The 17635-nt window shown below is 36.3% G+C and overlaps 3 protein-coding genes and 1 long non-coding RNA gene across 6 annotated transcripts; 2 read left to right on the forward strand and 2 right to left on the reverse strand.

Annotated features, from left to right (window-relative positions):
• Positions 1 to 699: 699 nt before the first annotated feature.
• LOC116178176 (N-terminal kinase-like protein) lies at positions 700 to 9499 on the reverse strand. Of its 2 annotated transcripts, none has more exons than XM_031497599.1 (11): positions 9030 to 9499; positions 8761 to 8984; positions 8623 to 8713; positions 6194 to 6508; positions 5921 to 6142; positions 5642 to 5870; positions 5400 to 5591; positions 5183 to 5347; positions 4986 to 5134; positions 1186 to 1329; positions 700 to 1099 (listed from the first exon to the last, which is right to left on the reverse strand). In XM_031497599.1, exons 1-11 carry the CDS (start codon positions 9405 to 9407, stop codon positions 785 to 787), a joined length of 2424 nt encoding a protein of 807 aa, XP_031353459.1. In that variant the 5' UTR covers positions 9408 to 9499; the 3' UTR covers positions 700 to 784. The 2 variants fall into 2 exon arrangements, with proteins under 2 accessions (XP_031353459.1, XP_031353468.1); XM_031497608.1 differs by having other exon boundaries at positions 959 to 1099; positions 1147 to 1329.
• Positions 9500 to 11045: 1546 nt separating this feature from the next.
• Positions 11046 to 15155, reverse strand: LOC116179486 (protein transport protein Sec23A). Of its 2 annotated transcripts, none has more exons than XM_031499283.1 (11): positions 15012 to 15155; positions 14638 to 14923; positions 14328 to 14583; positions 14047 to 14280; positions 12976 to 13345; positions 12784 to 12926; positions 12523 to 12734; positions 11978 to 12178; positions 11602 to 11928; positions 11327 to 11548; positions 11046 to 11270 (listed from the first exon to the last, which is right to left on the reverse strand). In XM_031499283.1, exons 2-11 carry the CDS (start codon positions 14914 to 14916, stop codon positions 11181 to 11183), a joined length of 2334 nt encoding a protein of 777 aa, XP_031355143.1. In that variant the 5' UTR covers positions 14917 to 14923; positions 15012 to 15155; the 3' UTR covers positions 11046 to 11180. The 2 variants fall into 2 exon arrangements, with proteins under 2 accessions (XP_031355143.1, XP_031355150.1); XM_031499290.1 differs by having other exon boundaries at positions 14638 to 14916; positions 14967 to 15112.
• Positions 15156 to 15585: 430 nt separating this feature from the next.
• Positions 15586 to 15917, forward strand: LOC116177480. Its single transcript, XR_004146683.1, has 2 exons — positions 15586 to 15794; positions 15846 to 15917. It is a non-coding gene; the product is annotated as an uncharacterized LOC116177480 (long non-coding RNA).
• Positions 15918 to 16049: 132 nt separating this feature from the next.
• LOC116177463 (molybdopterin synthase catalytic subunit) lies at positions 16050 to 17583 on the forward strand. Its single transcript, XM_031496451.1, has 5 exons — positions 16050 to 16431; positions 16477 to 16652; positions 16747 to 17022; positions 17075 to 17292; positions 17341 to 17583. The coding sequence occupies exons 1-5, from the start codon at positions 16187 to 16189 to the stop codon at positions 17470 to 17472; spliced, it is 1047 nt and encodes a 348-aa protein (XP_031352311.1). The 5' UTR covers positions 16050 to 16186; the 3' UTR covers positions 17473 to 17583.
• The last annotated feature ends 52 nt before the right edge of the window (positions 17584 to 17635 follow it).

A 17635-nucleotide genomic window follows, 5' to 3' on the forward strand; every position in this document is an offset into this window, starting at 1 on the left:
GTTATAGTTTTAGCTATGGAGTAAACATTAATAAGCTTTACATTTGAGTTAATTGAGAGCAGTTTTTATTTACTGCTCTCCACATAATTCTAATAGTTACAAATTTGGCGTTCATATTAGCAATGGTAAAGATCACAAATACAATAAAAAATCTCCCTATTTTATTTGTGTGTAAACCTGTAATTTATTTCTAAGTGGAACTTCTAAAAAAATGTAATGCTGTTAGGTATCTACTGGCCGATTATGAACTGATCCGTCGAAAAATAAAAATTATTAATATATTTTTGGTACTGCAACCTACTGTAGTGGATCTCAAGCCCTTGTTTTGCAAGCTATTATGGGTAACTTCACCACTTTCCACAGTATCAAGTAATTTGTTAGTAAAATCACAAGTTGCCTTTGATGGTGTTTTGTTATACAAGACATTTCTCGCTTGTTGTTCTTTTTACGCATCATTGCACGTATACTTATGCTAATGCACTGTGGATGGAAGGCTCATTTTGATTTATCTCAATTAAAACTTCCAACCTTGAGGGTATTCCAAAAAACAGTTGAAATTAAGCTACACTGTCTACTGTTACTACCTGTAAACAATTTTGTTTACTTAATCAACTTAAACTTGATGATGTTCCTCTGTTTTATGTTAAGCAAAAACATAGACAATCTGCCTTCGTTCAAAACCAGACAATGAGTACTCCATTCAAATCGAAGGTCTCTATTATTTCACTATATGAACGTAATCCATTTAGATTTGTATTACATATAAATTTTAAATCACAAAATTTCACATTTTCCTAGAACCTAACTTCATAGGTCCCGTCGCACCTGTAGGTTTGCTAGCTCGCCTCGCTTCCATCTCCTTCTGTCTCATTAGCTTTCTTTCCTCTCTCTTTTTTCGTGCCTCTTCAAATTTTGCACTGGAACTTGTTTGGTTATCTTCCAGGGGTTCAAATTCGGTATCTTCCCACGTATTCTGCGGTTTTCTATTACTATCTCCCCAGTTGTAAGAAGCAGTTTGATGTTTGGTATCATCCGTGGGAATGTATTCACTGGGAGGACTCCACGGTTCAGAGGGTGATGTTAATTCCGTTTCGCCCTCCTACAAATTGGCGTAAAAACACAATAACATAAATATTCTTGGCTCACTTTAGTTACAAATCAATTAAGCAAATGAGAAAATCATACCGGCTCTTCTTCTAAGCTACCCCATTCTTCATTGTCCCACCCGTCAGTTGTTCTCACTGGAGCTGATCCTGAAGGTGGACTGATCGGGTCGCTTGTAGCGCCACCACCTCCACTTCCGCTACTGCTGCCCATTTGTCCACCAGTCTGTTAACACATTTAATGAAAAACCATGCAACACGGAGGGTTTGCTGTTAAAATCATTTTGTTCAGTCAAATACCATCGCAAATCATAAATGAAACAATGTACCAATTCAACAGGAATTTATATTTTTAAGCGGAATTTCATTTAACATGAAAACATCACGTTTTATTATGGGTCGCTAGGTAGCTTTATTTCACGTGTTCGTGCACCCCACGCAAAAGGGACTTCCAAGCAAGGCGGTTGAAAATGAGAGCAAGAACCCGTTCTCCACAATCCAGTTCCTAGAGTTGGTGCACTGCATAGTCGAGTAATACTGGCTTCCCATGCTACTGAGCCCACTTTGAGAGGACGAAAGTATGGTACACACTCCAATACCAAAAACTACAATCATTGAGGAAGCCGAAGTAATCTGGGCAGGTTTGCCAAAAACGCCACCAATCATCGGATGGCACTTGCACACCATCAGCTTAGAAAACCAAACTGCGACCCCCACCATACCTTCTAACCAATATAACAAAGCGAGTTCCACCGTCTCTGGGAAAATAGGGATGTTAATGATCAACCAGTATTGGATATGGAGGTACCGGCAGCTATATCTGGTAACTCGCCCAGATCATGATACTTATATACATATACGCTCTAGCCCTACCTATAGAGGCAGTTCTGGTCCAGGAGAAGGGTGACCAAGAAAACACTTTCACGACCCGCAGCGGAAAATTATGAGGTGTGCGAAATTGCAATCGACCTAGCACGAAAGAGACTTATGATCAACCCACTATCGGACACTATTGGATACATAAAACCTATCAGAAAATCGCTCGGCGCTACTTTTGACCCAGGACACACAAAGATCTGGAGGCAGAGACAGACAAAGATTATCGATGGACGTTCATTATAGAGGACACCGCTTCATGCTTGGTAGAGATGTTTGCGATGAAAGAAGCCACCGCGAGAGCTTGCGCTCAGGTACTCAGTAAAAAAGTAGTACTACGTTATCATGGGAAGGGAACTCAGATCCCACAAATGCTCAAATCGGCCCTACCACACATAAAAGAAATTAAGCAAGATGTGGCTTCCATTGAACTGCGCGTCGGGACGACCGCTGGTTCAAAGGGGGAAACTTGTAATAAAGTTCTCCCGCAAGGCGCGCGTGGCGCTGTAAGTAGCGAGTCGGTTCATGCTTTCCCCACTTGCTCTGCCTTGTCAATAAGTAGAGACTGAGTTTTCCCAAAGATCAGAGAATGCCTGTACAAATCGCTCCACCGCATAAAATTATCATTGGAAAATAGCTATAGTGCACAAGGATGGACAGACGGACGTACGGACAAAAATTAAAAGCTATAAAAGGTATCTGGAGATGTTAACTCAGAGGTATAGCCAACACAGACGAACAGCTGGACAAAAGGATGGACAACCATATAAAGGATCTTTGGATCCTTAATTAGTCCAGGCGAAACCGGGTTTTTCAGGCAGGTGAAATGATTAGAAATTGGGAAAAAATAATTAAAACAGCTGAATTTTTCCGCGGGTGAAATCCAGGAGGTTGAAAGGGGTGGAAAGTGGTGTTTTGCAAATTGTGGCAAAACTATTAATTTTAGACGAAAATGTTCAATGTAAAAGTTATAGAGATTAAAAAAATGAGCAACTTTTGTACCTGCACTATTTTCACATAACCTCCAATTTTCCTAGAAAAACCAGAAAAACTGTTTCTTATTTTTGCGAAAAAAAGTCGTAGGGGTTTGAAATTTGGAGGAAACTTAGCTTGTTTTATGATAAAAAAAAGAAATAATTTTTTGGGCCCCCAAAGTTGAATCGTTTCCAAGATCTCACGATTTCTTAAAAAAACCACCTCTTTTTCAAGGGAATGAAAAATCTATTTTTTTTCATCGTACAGAGTTGCGCGGGGTAGCAAAATTTTGGTAAGGACTTACATTGTAATAATCAAAAATAAAAAATATTATTCCAATTTGTTTTTGTTCACTAACTCTTCTTCCTGCCTGTTTTACAGCTGATGTGATTAAACTGGGCCAGTTGATCGTTAATTTACAGGAATTATGAATAAAATCCTCATGAAGTTTATTCCAGGTTTTACTCCTCAAATCATTTGCTTTGGCCAGTAAAACTAACGTTCTTATTGCAGATTTTGCACGTTTATCAACAGGCCCAACGTAATTGCATCATCAGGAAGAAGAGCCAGTGAACAAAAACAAATTGTTCAGGAATCAGGAAGCAAGATAATCCAATTTTATTTCGAATTGCTTTTATTGCGGTAAAAATGCAGAAACATGAAATAATAAAGATGTTTTAACTAAAACAGTTGTAAGATAACAAAAGAGAATATTTAAGCAAACATTAAAGAGAAGCAAGAAGACAAAAATAGTATATTGAAAGACAAGTGTTACAATGCGACCTATTGTAATACGACTATCTTGTGGCACGAGTGGCGACGCGAAGCGTAGCCACGAGTGTCCGCAAGATAGGAGTATTACAATAAAGCATTGTAACACGCGTTTTTCATACTATTTTTTCTATTTCGGTGCTTTAATTTAATTAAAAAAATCATTATCAGAAACTATAGGGAACATTAGAACTAACATGTTTTATGTTGGGAACACTTTTTATGCCGTTAAGTTTTAGGTTGGCAGCGTAGTAAGACTGACATTTTGAAGTTCAAACATGGAAGTACCCAACGAAGTACCTACTTGTACTAAATAGTAACTGCCAACTTAAGAGATGAGTTACCAAAAAAAACGACTATAATCACTGTCTTTGTACAACTGTTTTCGGTCGAAAACAGTTTTACAAAATCATCATTGTGACACCGAAATAGAAAAAAATCTTTATTAACATCCAACATGTTGATTTATCATGTCAAAAAACGTGTAGGTATATCTTAAAATTGTTTTTCCAGTTTTTGGCGATTTTCTCGAATTTTTGCTATAGGAATAATATTTTTTATTTTTGTTTATTAAAATATAAGGTTTCCCGAAAATTTTGCTACCCCGCGCACCTTTGTACGATGAAAAAAAAATAGATTTTTCATCCCCTTGAAAATGAGGTGTTTTTTTCAGAAATCGTGAGATCTCGGAAACGATTCACCCGCGGAAAAATTCAGCTGTTTTAATTATTTTTCCCCAATTTCTAATCATTTCACCAACATGAAAAACCCGGTTTGAATCGTAACTAATTTTTTTTGTAAAAAAATATTATATAGCCTGGACTATACATTCGGATCAATTGATTCCTACCCAATCAGTTACCCGTTACCTCCACAAAGTGAACAGATAATCACTTCCAACTAGGGCTGCAAAAAATAATCGATACATATATCAATATTTTATCAATACACCTTGATTATCAATAATTTTTCGCACCCCCAATCGAGATATGCATAAAGATCGTGAAATAGTTATTTACATAAAAGTCAGGAAAATGACACATTACTGGCGATGAAATATTGAAGTATGAGGCCCCTATTCAGACTTTCTTTAAAATTCTCCTTTTTTGCCACAGGTGGCCATTTTCATAAAAAGAAAAAATTATCAATAATCGATATCAATAATTTTCTATTATCGCACAGCACTACTTTCAACTGATCTTGGTGAAAACAAGAAATCAGAATCAGGACATCTATGACTAATGATATTGAAGAACTTACCTCCATATCTCCCCAATTGTCATCACCCCAATTATCATAGTCATAATCTGAAACTGAATCATTCCCTCGACTCCCATCTTCGTGTTCCAAGGAGGTCATAGAGGTAACGCTAGACGTAGTTGTGGATAAACTGCTGCTCGACGGTTGCTCTAAATTTGCCAATAGAGATATCTTTTTTTCGCTTACATCATACAAACCTAAGGACGCGGGTTTACTCAGCATTCGACTAGTTATCGGATTCATTGACTTAACAGTGTCAGATTGACTGCGATAGAACTTGGCTGTTACCGCAGTGACAGCCCAACCCGCCCAAGTTGCAGCTGCATTACTTAAGCTCGGAGTTGCCGTGTTGACGTCAGCTTCTACAAGATAGTTGCGACAATTTGATTAAATTCAGTGTAGTCAGATAATTACCCATGCTCTCTCGTAAGCTCGGATCTTCGGATACTTTTTCTAATTTTCCTAAAAATCCCTTAATTGTGCGAAATACAGAATCACGTACAGTTTTTTCGGTGTCCATAGTTAATTGACATAATGCAGGTAAAATTCTTGTTGATACTTCCGTTAGCAAGTAATATTGCTGTGTAGCTGCTAAAGCCAAAATGCCTACAACAAAAGTCATAGAATCCATTAAATACATATTTATGTGGAGTTACCAGCATTTCTAGCAGGAGGGAAAGGATCTCGCATAGCTCTTATAAATGCAGATATAAGAACTTTTTGACGAATTTGAGGGTGTAAGTGTTGCGCGATTTTTCCTAAGCAAACTGTGGTATTCGTCCGTATCCCCCCTTGATCATCTTTAGCTTGTAATCTGGCAAAATGTCGTAATACCTCCACATTGAGATTGTTGTAATTCAACTTAGGTGCTAGATGTATCACAGACTAAACAAAAACTCCAGTCTACAATCGGGTCGTACATTTACATACCTTACTTTAACAGTCTGTTCTCGAATGGTTGGATTGGTATCCATAAATCCATGGGCAATTTGTGGGAAAATTTGATCATTTACAGTACCCGACTGAAGATGGCTTATAAAATGTTCTAATTGCATTAATAATCGTGAACGAGTTGCTCTATCACTACTGGCAAATAATTTAACTACACATGGCACAATTTTCTTTTGATAATCAATTTCATCCAACAGTCTTCCGAGCTGCACAAAAAATTTAAGATCATTTAGAAAACAAATGATGATAATCCGTACCTTAAACATTGGTGCCAAAACGGCTGACCCTGCATCGCCGTACTCAAAGGCGGTGATAAGTTGTGGAAGAATCTTATGCTTACAAACATTATCAGGAAAATTATCTAAATGCGGAGTGAGATTTGAAAAAAACCTATTCTTCTCGTTCTTATCCTTTATTTGAATTTCCTCCAAAAATAGTAGCGTGTCTACCAGATCATTTTTGAAATAGCCACCTAATTTGCGACACCGCGTAATTATGTCTGCGGGATTAGGTCGCGATCCCGGATTCGCTCCTACCAACTCGCAATAAAGCGGGCACAGTTGTTTCGGTATCTACAACATTAAAGGTAAAGTAAAAACGATAAGGTCTGAACACCACACCCAACCCAAAGTTATGACCCCAACCCCCAACTTACCTGAACATGATCACCACAACGCCTACCTTGACCATGATTATCAATTTGTCCAGAATCCCCAACATTAACAATAACTGCCAACACCTCCAATTTTTAAAATAACTTGCAATGTTCAAAGAAACAAAACAACGCCTGTTCCATGAAACGTTGTTTGAATGTAATCACACTCATGAAATTCATTTTTATCGTTTGGCATTTCGGTCACAATTTCACTTTTAATTTCCATGTATCTAAATTTTCTGGGAACTTCACCCTTTAGTTTATTAAAACATTGATTTTGTTCTCCAAAAACAAAAGCTGAGTGAAGAGTGAACCAGAAAAAAATGGTACAAAATGTGAATGTAAAGAACTTTAAATAATCTTCCCCATACTTCAATTCAATATTTTAAATTCTTAGCTTAGCGACTACTTGTGACAGGAGTCATCTTCTGGCTATTTATGGTTGAATACAAATCTGAGAATTCTTTGCCATGGGTTCTGATTTCAACATTGTACAGTAAACCGACCAATCTTTGACACTTTGTAACTAATTTTTAGGAAGTCTATTGTACATTGTTTGATTCCTTTTTCCCTTTGCACATACTTTGGACCTCGCTTTGGACATATGTACATTCATAATATAAATGTAAAATCGAGTGTAAAATTTAACAATATACTAAATACAAATACAATACAATAAAAGATGACGGAACATAATTAATATACTGTTGTGTAAACTGCAGCGGGGTGTCGTTTCTCTAGGTGTCTAGGTCGAAACAATGCCGAAGATGAGACCGGGCCACCCTAACGTGTTGTTAACGTAATTTCGGTTTAAGCATTGAAAATAGCAGTTGGGACATCTTGTATGTAAAATGTTTCTAATTATTTCGAGGTTATTTTATAGGACCTGAGGGACTTTCTTTCAAATAGGACACAGAATTGGAAAATTTGTTAAATTGTCACTTTAATTTTAATATTTATTGTACTTGGTGAGTACCATAAATTTTGGAAGGGAACATTTAATGGTAATTTCGACGTAAGGTAAAAGTTTTATCTGGTCAGATGTTTTGTAAAAAAAAAGGACTTATCTGACAAATTAAGTATCCTTGTTTACTAACAGTGCACGTGCAACGAATGCAAATGTTTGGATGGCGGTGGGAATGGCGAGCGAGGACGGGGAACCACGATATGTAGCTTATAAATGGAAGTAGTCTCACCTTTAAATTCGAAAAATGGGAAATATCCAAGGCTGTTTTCGGATCGATTGTAAAAGCGTATGTTATTGTTGCGCTCTTTTTATAAATGAATTATGTGTCAATTTGAAATCCAGACTGAATCTTATTTTTCTGTCATTTTCAGTAAATGCGTTTTTTTATTATTTATTACTTCGGCGTCGAAATTGGAACTGACTGAATCGCAAATGGATTTCCTTATATATGAAAACTCCCATCTTGAACAAGATACAAAGAATCATACAATTTTCAGTAGGGCGAATTTTTTGACACTCAGCTCGCATTCGAAAACACAACTTTTAATCTGCCTCATAAATAGCACTGATCCTTGAACTTGTTTGACGAGGGTTTGGCATTGCTGTCTCTATTCATTCTCGAGTTAGATGAGGAAGAAATGGATGGACAGACAAAACCATCACAGAATGAGAACTTCTTTTGAAAAATGTTCTATTAAAAATTGAAATAAAATATAGGGTGTTAAATTAATACGCACAATTTGTTATAGGATATACCTACCAAATTTCATTCTCTCTAGACCAGATATTTACCTACTTAGTTCCACACTTTTGCCCATCTATGTATACAACATAGTACTTAATGTAAATAGAAAAATTGAAATATGTACAATAGAAAACAATTCTAAATGTATGACAAACAGGCTGTAATTCTGAAGAAAATGTTTAGGTACATTTTTAGATTGGAGGTGGTGACCAAGTTGGGCGTTTCAAAAAGCAATTGTTAAATAATTGTAAATATGGATGGCATTAGGAGTGGTGGTCATTATTGATAATTGGGTGTTATAGTGCACACTCATATTTACCTTATCTAAACTTTTTAAAGATGACTGTTGGTATAGAGGTCCATTGAAAACTTCCCAAATTAAACATCCCAGACCCCACATGTCCGTTGAACTTAAAATACAGTATGATAATTAAATATTAAAGAAGACTGTAGATACCATTTAGTGATTTGCCTCTGCTTCGTCGGATCATTTTTTTCCGGTGGATCGTATATTTCTAAAGATGGTGTGATTTTAATAACGTTAGATAAATTCTCCTGAGCACCAGCAACGTATTCCACACCACCCAATTTCCACTCCCCAGCAGTATTCACATATATTGACCATATATTTACGTTATTATGCTTTAAATTTCCGTCATTATTTAAAAACGAAAGTGCACGCTAAAATAGAATGATAAAGAGAGATATTATCAAACGAAAACTCACAGTAATTTGAAAGATGCCCCAAGCGATATATAGGTCCTTTTGCGCTCCTTCCATGGTCAATGATTCTAAATGATACGCTAATGGTTCCACGCTCTCCGATGCTAAATATAATACTTTATCCGATTCTAAGCTATCCAAATATGTAAGTACACTGGGATGCCTTAGGGTCTTTAAACGTTTTACGGCGGCCTTCGCTATGTCTAACTGGGTTTCAGATCCACTTTTAATGTCGTACATAAACACAGACACATCTTCACTGGTACCCTTTTTCTTTCCCTTGTGCAGCGTCCATACACTTTTTTCTTGCAAGCCCGCCACTTGTTCCACAATTTCATAATTAAAGTCTTTTGACGGATCTCGCGAGAAAAACGACCACATATTTTTTTCGTGAACACTACGTGTTAATTAACACCAAACAAATAATATTTAAAAACCTAACCTAATTGCCATCGCATACACTTTTGACGTTTTAGTGACAGTGGTGACGCTAGTGGACGATGGCGAAACAAAAATAAACGCAATCTAAAGGCCGATTTACAATCACCAAAAATACACAGAATTCGGCACGTAAAGGTGCGTATTCATGCAGCGAACGAATTCGGCCGAATGGATTCATTCGGATAATGTGACGTACAACCAATCACAAGCGAATGAATATGTTAGCATTCTCTCACCAGGCGGCATATCAAAGAAAATTCGCGAAGAATTCGTTCAGGTGATGTGTAAATAAACTTTCATGTACGTGAGGTTCAGCAACAGTGATACAGTAAATCGGGTAAACTCATTTCATTGCCCAGTATATTGGGACTATTCGAAAGCAAAACTATATACTAGCATTAGGAAAACACTGTCTAATAATTATAATATTTGAAGTTATATTCAAAATGCAGGGACAGCGAGGGGTAACTTTGTGTCACACATTCCACAAGAGGCGAGTTCAGAAAATGGGAGGTCGAGAACGGGATTCTTACCGAAATTTTCGAAAAGAATCTATGCCGGTTGAGTGCTACATTTTTCGATCGCGTATTGATTTCTTTGCCGAACTGACGTATTGTGAACGCGTTAGTTATAAAACGCGTAAAACGAAATTCTGCGCCGATGTGCCAAGGCGAGTATTGTGATTTTGTGTTTGCCATTTTGGAGATCATTGTGGTGGAGAATCATTAACTCCGCAATAGAAGACAGTGCCGCCCTTTTTAACGAGTTTACCGAACGTGGATGCCTTCAAAATTCGCTACGAGTTGCCAGCAGAAGTAAAACTATTAATACTGGCTGTTACTACTATACAACATTTTTTGGGGTCCTAGGGTGCAAAACATTCCTTTGTGCCAGATTTGTAGTGGCAAGTTACATAAAATATTAATTTATTAGTCAAAATTGTGCATCAAATTGATGTATATGAAGTGCGAACAAAATTACAAACAAAACTGCCACAGGTGAAAAGGTTAAAGACAATTAATTCCAGCTTCTATTTACTATTAAAACCCCAAGTTACATGGGTAGATTGACATTTACAAATTGCGGAACATCCGTAATTTATTACTATGTGAATAACACAAAGTTCAATCAATGAAATCAAATTAAGCCTGAAGCACGGTTTATTCCTGAATCAAATTGCGTCAACTATCTTTCGAGATTAATTTTCAACCAGCAATATAGTACGAATGCAAATAACGGTAGAATGTACACAAACAAACAGCAATTTTGTTCTGAAAAGAGCAGATTTTTTTGCACTAAGAGCAAAGATAAATAATAACAACAACCACAAGAATAACCGAAAACTTTCACACGCAAAAACCAAGCCAAAGTGTCAAATGTCAACAAATAACGAAATAACGTTTGACAGCATTGTAAAAAAAAATTCCGAATCTGCCAACTTATTCTCCTAAAAAGTAACTAAATAATAATGAATATAAATCCGTCAAATCTTGATTTAAATTGGCATGCCATTTTCTTCTATTGATGACCTGCAACGAAAACATTGTAAGTTGAGCAGGGCATAATAAAGACACTAAATTCCACTTCCTAATTAATAATCGGTCTATTTTAATCATTACCATCAACTCTACACTCTATTTCTATATTTCAAAAAATGGCATAAATAACATGTTCACTTGTTAATAAAATGATAAACTTTCCCTAAAAAATGCCTTATGCTGTAGACGATACTGCCAATTTCTTTAAATGGTCCATAAACACTTGTAACGAAACATCATCTGTTAAAACTGGTGCACCACCATCCTGGAATCATAGCCGAATTTAATACTAAATTTATAAACACGGCCAGAGTTACTTACAGCCCCATACGTATACATGTTATTATGTGTTTGACTGGGATTCACTTTAGATAATAAAAATCTCGCTTGAGATCCGCCTTGTTCCGTGTCAATGTATCGTGGCATTGGGAAACGTGTCTGCAAAATCTCCTGAGCGTCATCGACTGGTGCTTGCAACAGCTGCCTAAAGTTCTCGTACTCCGGCATATCTTGATACTTCATACTACGCCATTGTGCAATTGTCTAAACACAGAAGGCAATCATTACATTGACAACTGTTTGCATCCACTCATTACCTCTCCGTGGAATATTAGTATTTGGAAGAATGTGTCCATTAGTAAAATGCGATCGGCCTGTATAGAACTGGTGTCCAACAAGACTGGTTCGGGAGGACCGTTAAAACTATAACTGTAAAGGATGGGTTGAATCATAATTAGCGATTGTGTGAGATCTTCACGCATCAACATGTGTCGGTAAAATGAAGTTTCGTCCGGTGAATTATTAAACACCTGCAGAAATTGCGATCTCCGAAGGTGATACATAAACTGCGGATAAAGACTGAAGTTTTCGCTCAACCTAAAACTGCCCGGATCATCTTTGTTGTATTCTCCGAATTTTTGACACTAAAATGTACGTAGGTTAAACTATTATTAATCAGTTCTGAAGACATACCAATCGAATTAACATTCTGTCGACCCAACGTAAAACATCAGGTCCATCATCGGTTTCTGCCTTATACACAACCATTCTAGACATCAGCACGGCGGCAGCTTCTTGGTCAAAACCTGAGCTTATATTGTGCAAGCTTGTTGTGGCATCTGCCCAATGGCGAGCGACAGTAGTTACTCTAATTCGTCTTTGACCAGTAGTATGCTAAGTGAAAAGTACCACTTACTGTCAGTAAACACATTTGATTATGCTGTATTAAAAAATACATTTGAACAAATAGAAGAATTGATCGTCGAAACAGTCAGTTCTGAACTCTGTATTTCGTTCGTCTGAGAGCGAGATCTCAGCATTGAGGCTTGTCAAACGCTGGGTTCATTTTTATTTGATAAACTTTAACACAAAATATACTACTAATAAAACTAAATATTAAGGCCTAATTAAAAACGCTCCTTTGAACATTGGGTTCGCGCATGCGCGTACCAGGTTTAATAAAAATTCATCAGACATTTTTAGTAACAGTGGAAAGGGTAGAAAAATTCAATACTCACTTGGTACTGGGTGATGAATTGTATACAACCACGCCCACCCTGCGGTATGGGTGCTGAATGCTGATTAACAACTTCAAAGAATAAAGCCATCGTTGTACTTGGAGTAAATGCACACATTTTCCACTGAACTGTATTTCCCATTCCTATTTCGGAATCCGAAACTAGCGGACTTTTCACATTTAACGAAACACAAGATCCGATACCACCCTGAACTGAAATAATATTGATAATTGATAACATTCTGTAAAGTGACATGCGTACTTTTCAATTCACGAGAGCATTTCACTTCCAATGTACCATTAAATGCCATCCTAAGGTCGCCTTTTGGATCACGTGCAAATACTCTTTGGAAAGTTTGCTTGAATAAGGACGAATTGAAGGAGTCTGCCATTACCATGTGACCCCTAAAAATGTAGCATTAATTAAGTGATGTAGATACATCCAAAGGTGTACCCGGTAGAATTGCAACACTGCTTCATTTCCATCAAACCAGTTTGATCCAGTGCACACGAGTAAATATCGACGGCATGTCCGTTTGTTGCAGAACGTAAAGCTAACGCTTCATAGTGTTTAATCGCTTTTTTCATGTACTTCGCATTATCCTTTTGAATATCATGATGAGATCTAATTGGTAACTTGAGGTCATCGTTAACAACTTGACCTGGGCCTTGAGAACATGGACCCCCCAAAAACATCATAATACGCGCGCCGGTACTCGGATAAGTACATTCCAAAAGTCCCACAGCTATCGATAGCGCCGCTCCTGTAGATCTCAAATAACGTTTGCCTTGTGGCACCGGCCATGGGTCTCTTTGCAATTCACCTAAATTTAAAAAATCAATGTAAAATTTGAACATTTTAGGAAAACAATTAGGTAACACAAAACATTTGATCCACAAAAATAAAATAGAAACACTAGATAGAAGCATGAGGTAGAAGAATCAGGTGTTTTCCGAAATTGGGAAAGCGAGAAATGTAACTAATTTATTGTGGACAATAAATAAACAAAAAATATTAAAAAACACAAATACACTACAAAATATAAAAATAGATATAGAAGATTATCCAATAAAGGTAGTAGAGAAAGGGAAAACAAAGTCCAAATTAATTGCAGTAAACGATAAATCCAAACCAACCAAAGAAAGTACAGAAATTTCGAAAACGATGACATTAATAACAGCTAACAAAGTATTAAATTTATTACAGATCATATAGGGAAATTAAGTCAAATAAACAATAAAATGGAATTAAAACACAAAAGGTGATGGAATAATGATTGGGTAGACACATAAAAGGACGCTAATAGTGATTGAAAATGATACTCAAGAGTCAAGAAAATAGTGATTGAAATGATACTCAAGAAACAATAGGAAGAATAATAGAAAAGGAACAATTAACATGGCTTGATCCCAACAAAATGTACTTACAGATAAATCAACACAAAAGAAAAACACAAGGTGTGCAAGAAAAACATTAATAAATATTTGTGAAGACGTAATTAAGAGAAATGAAAAGACTACCTACCAATCAAATCAGTAAGACACATCTCACAATTTGCCAATGGTTGTAAAAACCGATTAATGGGAGGTGCAGTTTGTGTTGGTGGTCCTCTCATAGGTTGTCCAGGTATTTGCTGCATTTGCGGTTGTTGCTGCATGGGACCAGTAGCTTTGGTCAAGCCTAACATATCTTGAATCTGTTTTGCTGTTAAATCTTTCGTTCCACGAAATACATAAGATTTACTACATCCCTCGGTACCTAAAGAAAGAATTAAGGAAAAGACGAACGAGTCTTAGAAGACATACCCAATTCGTGCACTTGCACCATCTTTCCGAAAGTAACGAGTCCAACTAATGCATTTGGTGGCATTAAACTCAGAGACATTTGCAACGAGTCTTTTAAAGATCCCAACTCTTCCTCATCCATGCAAGTATCGACCACCAACAGATAGATAGGAGGCATGCATTGAGCTCTCGTTATCGTATATTCGATAGTGGAAAATGCAGGAAGCAGTTCAGCCGGTTGATGTTGTTCAGATATTGCAGCATATTGTGGAGGAAACTGCAATTAAAAAACATTTTATATATTTTAACTGCGCTAATTCAAAAGCCTTACCGGATTTCGTTGGAAACAGAAATTGCACACCCATAACTTTGCCCTATAATCTACTTGACAAAATGGATTTAAAATGGCCCGGCAGTTATTTCTTGTACATAAAACGGGGTCGTACTGAATGGGCGGTAAATCCGTTCGCTCCTTAATTGGTTGATATAAACATCCCAAAGGGACAACTAAACGAGTCGCTTCTATACGACTTGACGGCCAGACGTTCCATGTGAAACGGACCCCGTCCCTGTCTTCATTTTGCTGTATGTATTCTTCGAAGGTAGCCATCTAAAACCTGTAAATAATACAACGAACCATTTTCAATTGTAAAAACGAACCTTTACTAATAAAATTAAGTTCAATTAAATAAGAAATTCTATTACTTTAATTGAAAAATTCGTTTAAAAACATAACTGTTCACAAAACTCCACGTCAGCTGTCACCAGCACATTACAAAGAAATTGCAGCGTTGCTTCAGAAGGTGTGTTTACTTTGAACTACTCCTAACTACAGTTGTCAATAGTTCAAAATAAGCGGTCAGATGAATACAGGGTGAGTGAAAGAAACCAATTCAGATGCCCGATTACAAATTCGTGTCATGACTACTAAACATGACATATCTTTTTGGTACATCTACGTTAAATTTAAAGTATAACAGTATTTTACTGATGTGATGACAAAGTAGAGGTATATGGCGTTAAAGTTTCGGCATTTCAGTAATTTTTGAATATCAATTAGGTACTTCTTAAAAAAGCAAAAAAATCAAAATTGTACTATAGATAAGCATAAATTAGCTCTTTATTTATTAGTATATAGAAAAAGATCGTTAAAACAGCCAGTTTTTGTAATTTTATGGGGAGCATATCGGCTACCATTCTGTTCATCATCGTGAAATATATATCCGATAAAACGCAGCAGTATTTTATTTAACCTCGCCCGCTAGGAAGATTTATGTTATGACCATATACAATGTTATTACTTAGACCCCTCCCTAATCTGAACGCCACTGAATGTCGTCTGCCGTGCGGTTTCCAATTTCCAAACATTTAAGGTTATGTGTAATTGTTTAAAAATGGTCAAATTTATATTATTTAATTTACCGATAAATAAATACTGAAAAAACATTTATCGTATAACAATAAATTCTAATATTTAATTAGACGAGCGTAAGTAAGAACTATAGTCTTTACGTAATTCGCATGATAACCTTTGATCAGTATTTCAGCAAACTACTGATTAGTTAATAATGTGAATCGCAATCCTTCAAATTCGCTCAAATGGAAATAGTACAAATGTACAAGTATGAACATTGAAATAGAAGTTCTATTCTTTGCTAAAGCTCGTGAACTTTGCGGAAAGAGTCAAGCAGTTATAAGTGTTTCGTCCACAATCTCCTTCGCAGATCTTCTAACTGTGATCGTCGAACGTTTTAATCTAGATGCTATTAAACGTTGTTGTGTGTTGTCTGTTAATGAGGAGTACGTGAACTGCGACGATATCTTACATTTAAAGCAAGGAGACGTAGTTGGTGTTATACCACCACTCAGCGGAGGATAAAATGGAGTTTTTAAAACTAACCCACACTCAGCTTTCTGTAGAGGAAATTTCCAATCTGGTCTCCACACCAACATGTGGTGCAATATCCATATTTGTAGGAACAACTAGGAATAATTTTGAGGGGAAAAGTGTCATTAATCTCGAGTATGAAGCTTACGAGAGTATGGCGTTAAAGTCTTTGCAGTCTCTGTGTAATGATATAAGATCGCAGTGGAAGGCAATTGAAAATATCGCAATTTATCATAGGTTTGTACTTCTGATTGTGGAATTGTATAATTTGTAATCATTTAGACTAGGTACTGTACCAGTTAAGGAAGCGAGTATAGTTATTGCTATATCATCACCACACAGACTTGATGCAATGCAAGCCGTTCAATGGTGTATTGATAATGTTAAAAAATCAGTTCCAATTTGGAAGAAAGAAATATACGAAGGCCAAACAGATTCGTGGAAAGAGAATAAGGAATGTATGTGGTCACAATGCAACAGTTCTTAACATTTCTATTACCGATTTGTTTATACATATTTTGTTATTAAAATACATCTTCCAAATGCTTTTAGCATCTATTCATCCTCCGAGAGTTAAATTCTTTAAATTAAACAATATCCCCGAAGTTAAAGTTCCGTTCGTTCCTCCCCATCTTGTGCAAATCAAAGCAGATGGTGAAGAAATAGAGAAACGCATTGAAAAGTTCATCGAGTTAAAACGAGAAGAAATAAATCGTGCGAATATAAGAGATTTTTGTTGCCGTGACGATAATGAAATAAACGAGTTCTCGTGTGCGCGGATCGATGCTAAATTAATTAAAAGAAAAGACTCCAAAGGTCATTTGAAGGGTAGTTGTTTCTTTGTGCACTTTGCAATGTAAACTTCAATTGCTTGTTGTAGTAAGCCGTGTTTTAAATACTTATCATCGGGATCAAGGAGATTTAGATTACTTAAAAAAGTATGGCAATAAAAATGGAATTGAAGAACGGATTGTGGGCATCGAAACGCAATTAAATTTGGATCATCGTACACATAAAGATACGTTTAAGAGATTGCAAATAATGGAAAATCGTTTACTGCACTTGGAGTCTTTGTCCCCTGAATATATTAACTTTTGGGTAAGAGTACATCAAATAATTTCGAATGATTTTGGTATACTTTTTTAGAATAAATCTGCGCCTTATCAAAAACCATCTAATAAAAAAAGAATATTTACAATCGAGGAAATTGATAGTTTTATCAGTAATTTAGAAAAGAAACGTACAAAATTAAATTTGGCATCCGATGAAGAGAGTTGAAGTGAATTTTTTATTCATTTGGGATTTTTATGTATGTAACTTTGTAACAAAAGGGGTTGAGCAACATCATCTAATAAAACCAATGAATAAACATTGAATAAAACAAATGAACAGTTTTGTCCTTTATTTTGTGGCAAATGTTGACATTTTAATGGGTTTGAAT

This window comes from Photinus pyralis, unplaced genomic scaffold (assembly GCF_008802855.1).
Source record: "Photinus pyralis isolate 1611_PpyrPB1 unplaced genomic scaffold, Ppyr1.3 Ppyr1.4_LG1, whole genome shotgun sequence".
In the NCBI taxonomy this organism is placed as follows: Eukaryota; Metazoa; Arthropoda; class Insecta; order Coleoptera; family Lampyridae; genus Photinus; species Photinus pyralis.

Excerpts from the sequence above, each read along its gene's own strand:
- LOC116179486 (XM_031499283.1), bottom strand. The coding sequence starts at position 14,916 with ATGGCTACCTTCGAAGAATACATACAGCAAAATGAAGACAGGGACGGG. Across the intron at positions 13,346-14,046 it reads GTGTCTTACTGATTTGATTG|GTGAATTGCAAAGAGACCCA; the intron begins GTAGGTAGTCTT and ends TTTTAAATTTAG. Across the intron at positions 12,179-12,522 it reads AATTCATCACCCAGTACCAA|CATACTACTGGTCAAAGACG; the intron begins GTGAGTATTGAA and ends CTTTTCACTTAG.
- LOC116178176 (XM_031497599.1), bottom strand. The coding sequence starts at position 9,407 with ATGTGGTCGTTTTTCTCGCGAGATCCGTCAAAAGACTTTAATTATGAA. Across the intron at positions 6,509-8,622 it reads CTTTAAAAAGTTTAGATAAG|ATACCGAAACAACTGTGCCC; the intron begins GTAAATATGAGT and ends TTAATGTTGTAG. Across the intron at positions 5,871-5,920 it reads TTCGAGAACAGACTGTTAAA|TCTGTGATACATCTAGCACC; the intron begins GTAAGGTATGTA and ends GTTTTTGTTTAG.
- LOC116177463 (XM_031496451.1), top strand. The coding sequence starts at position 16,187 with ATGGAGTTTTTAAAACTAACCCACACTCAGCTTTCTGTAGAGGAAATT. Across the intron at positions 16,653-16,746 it reads GTGGAAAGAGAATAAGGAAT|CATCTATTCATCCTCCGAGA; the intron begins GTATGTGGTCAC and ends AAATGCTTTTAG. Across the intron at positions 17,023-17,074 it reads CTCCAAAGGTCATTTGAAGG|TAAGCCGTGTTTTAAATACT; the intron begins GTAGTTGTTTCT and ends TGCTTGTTGTAG.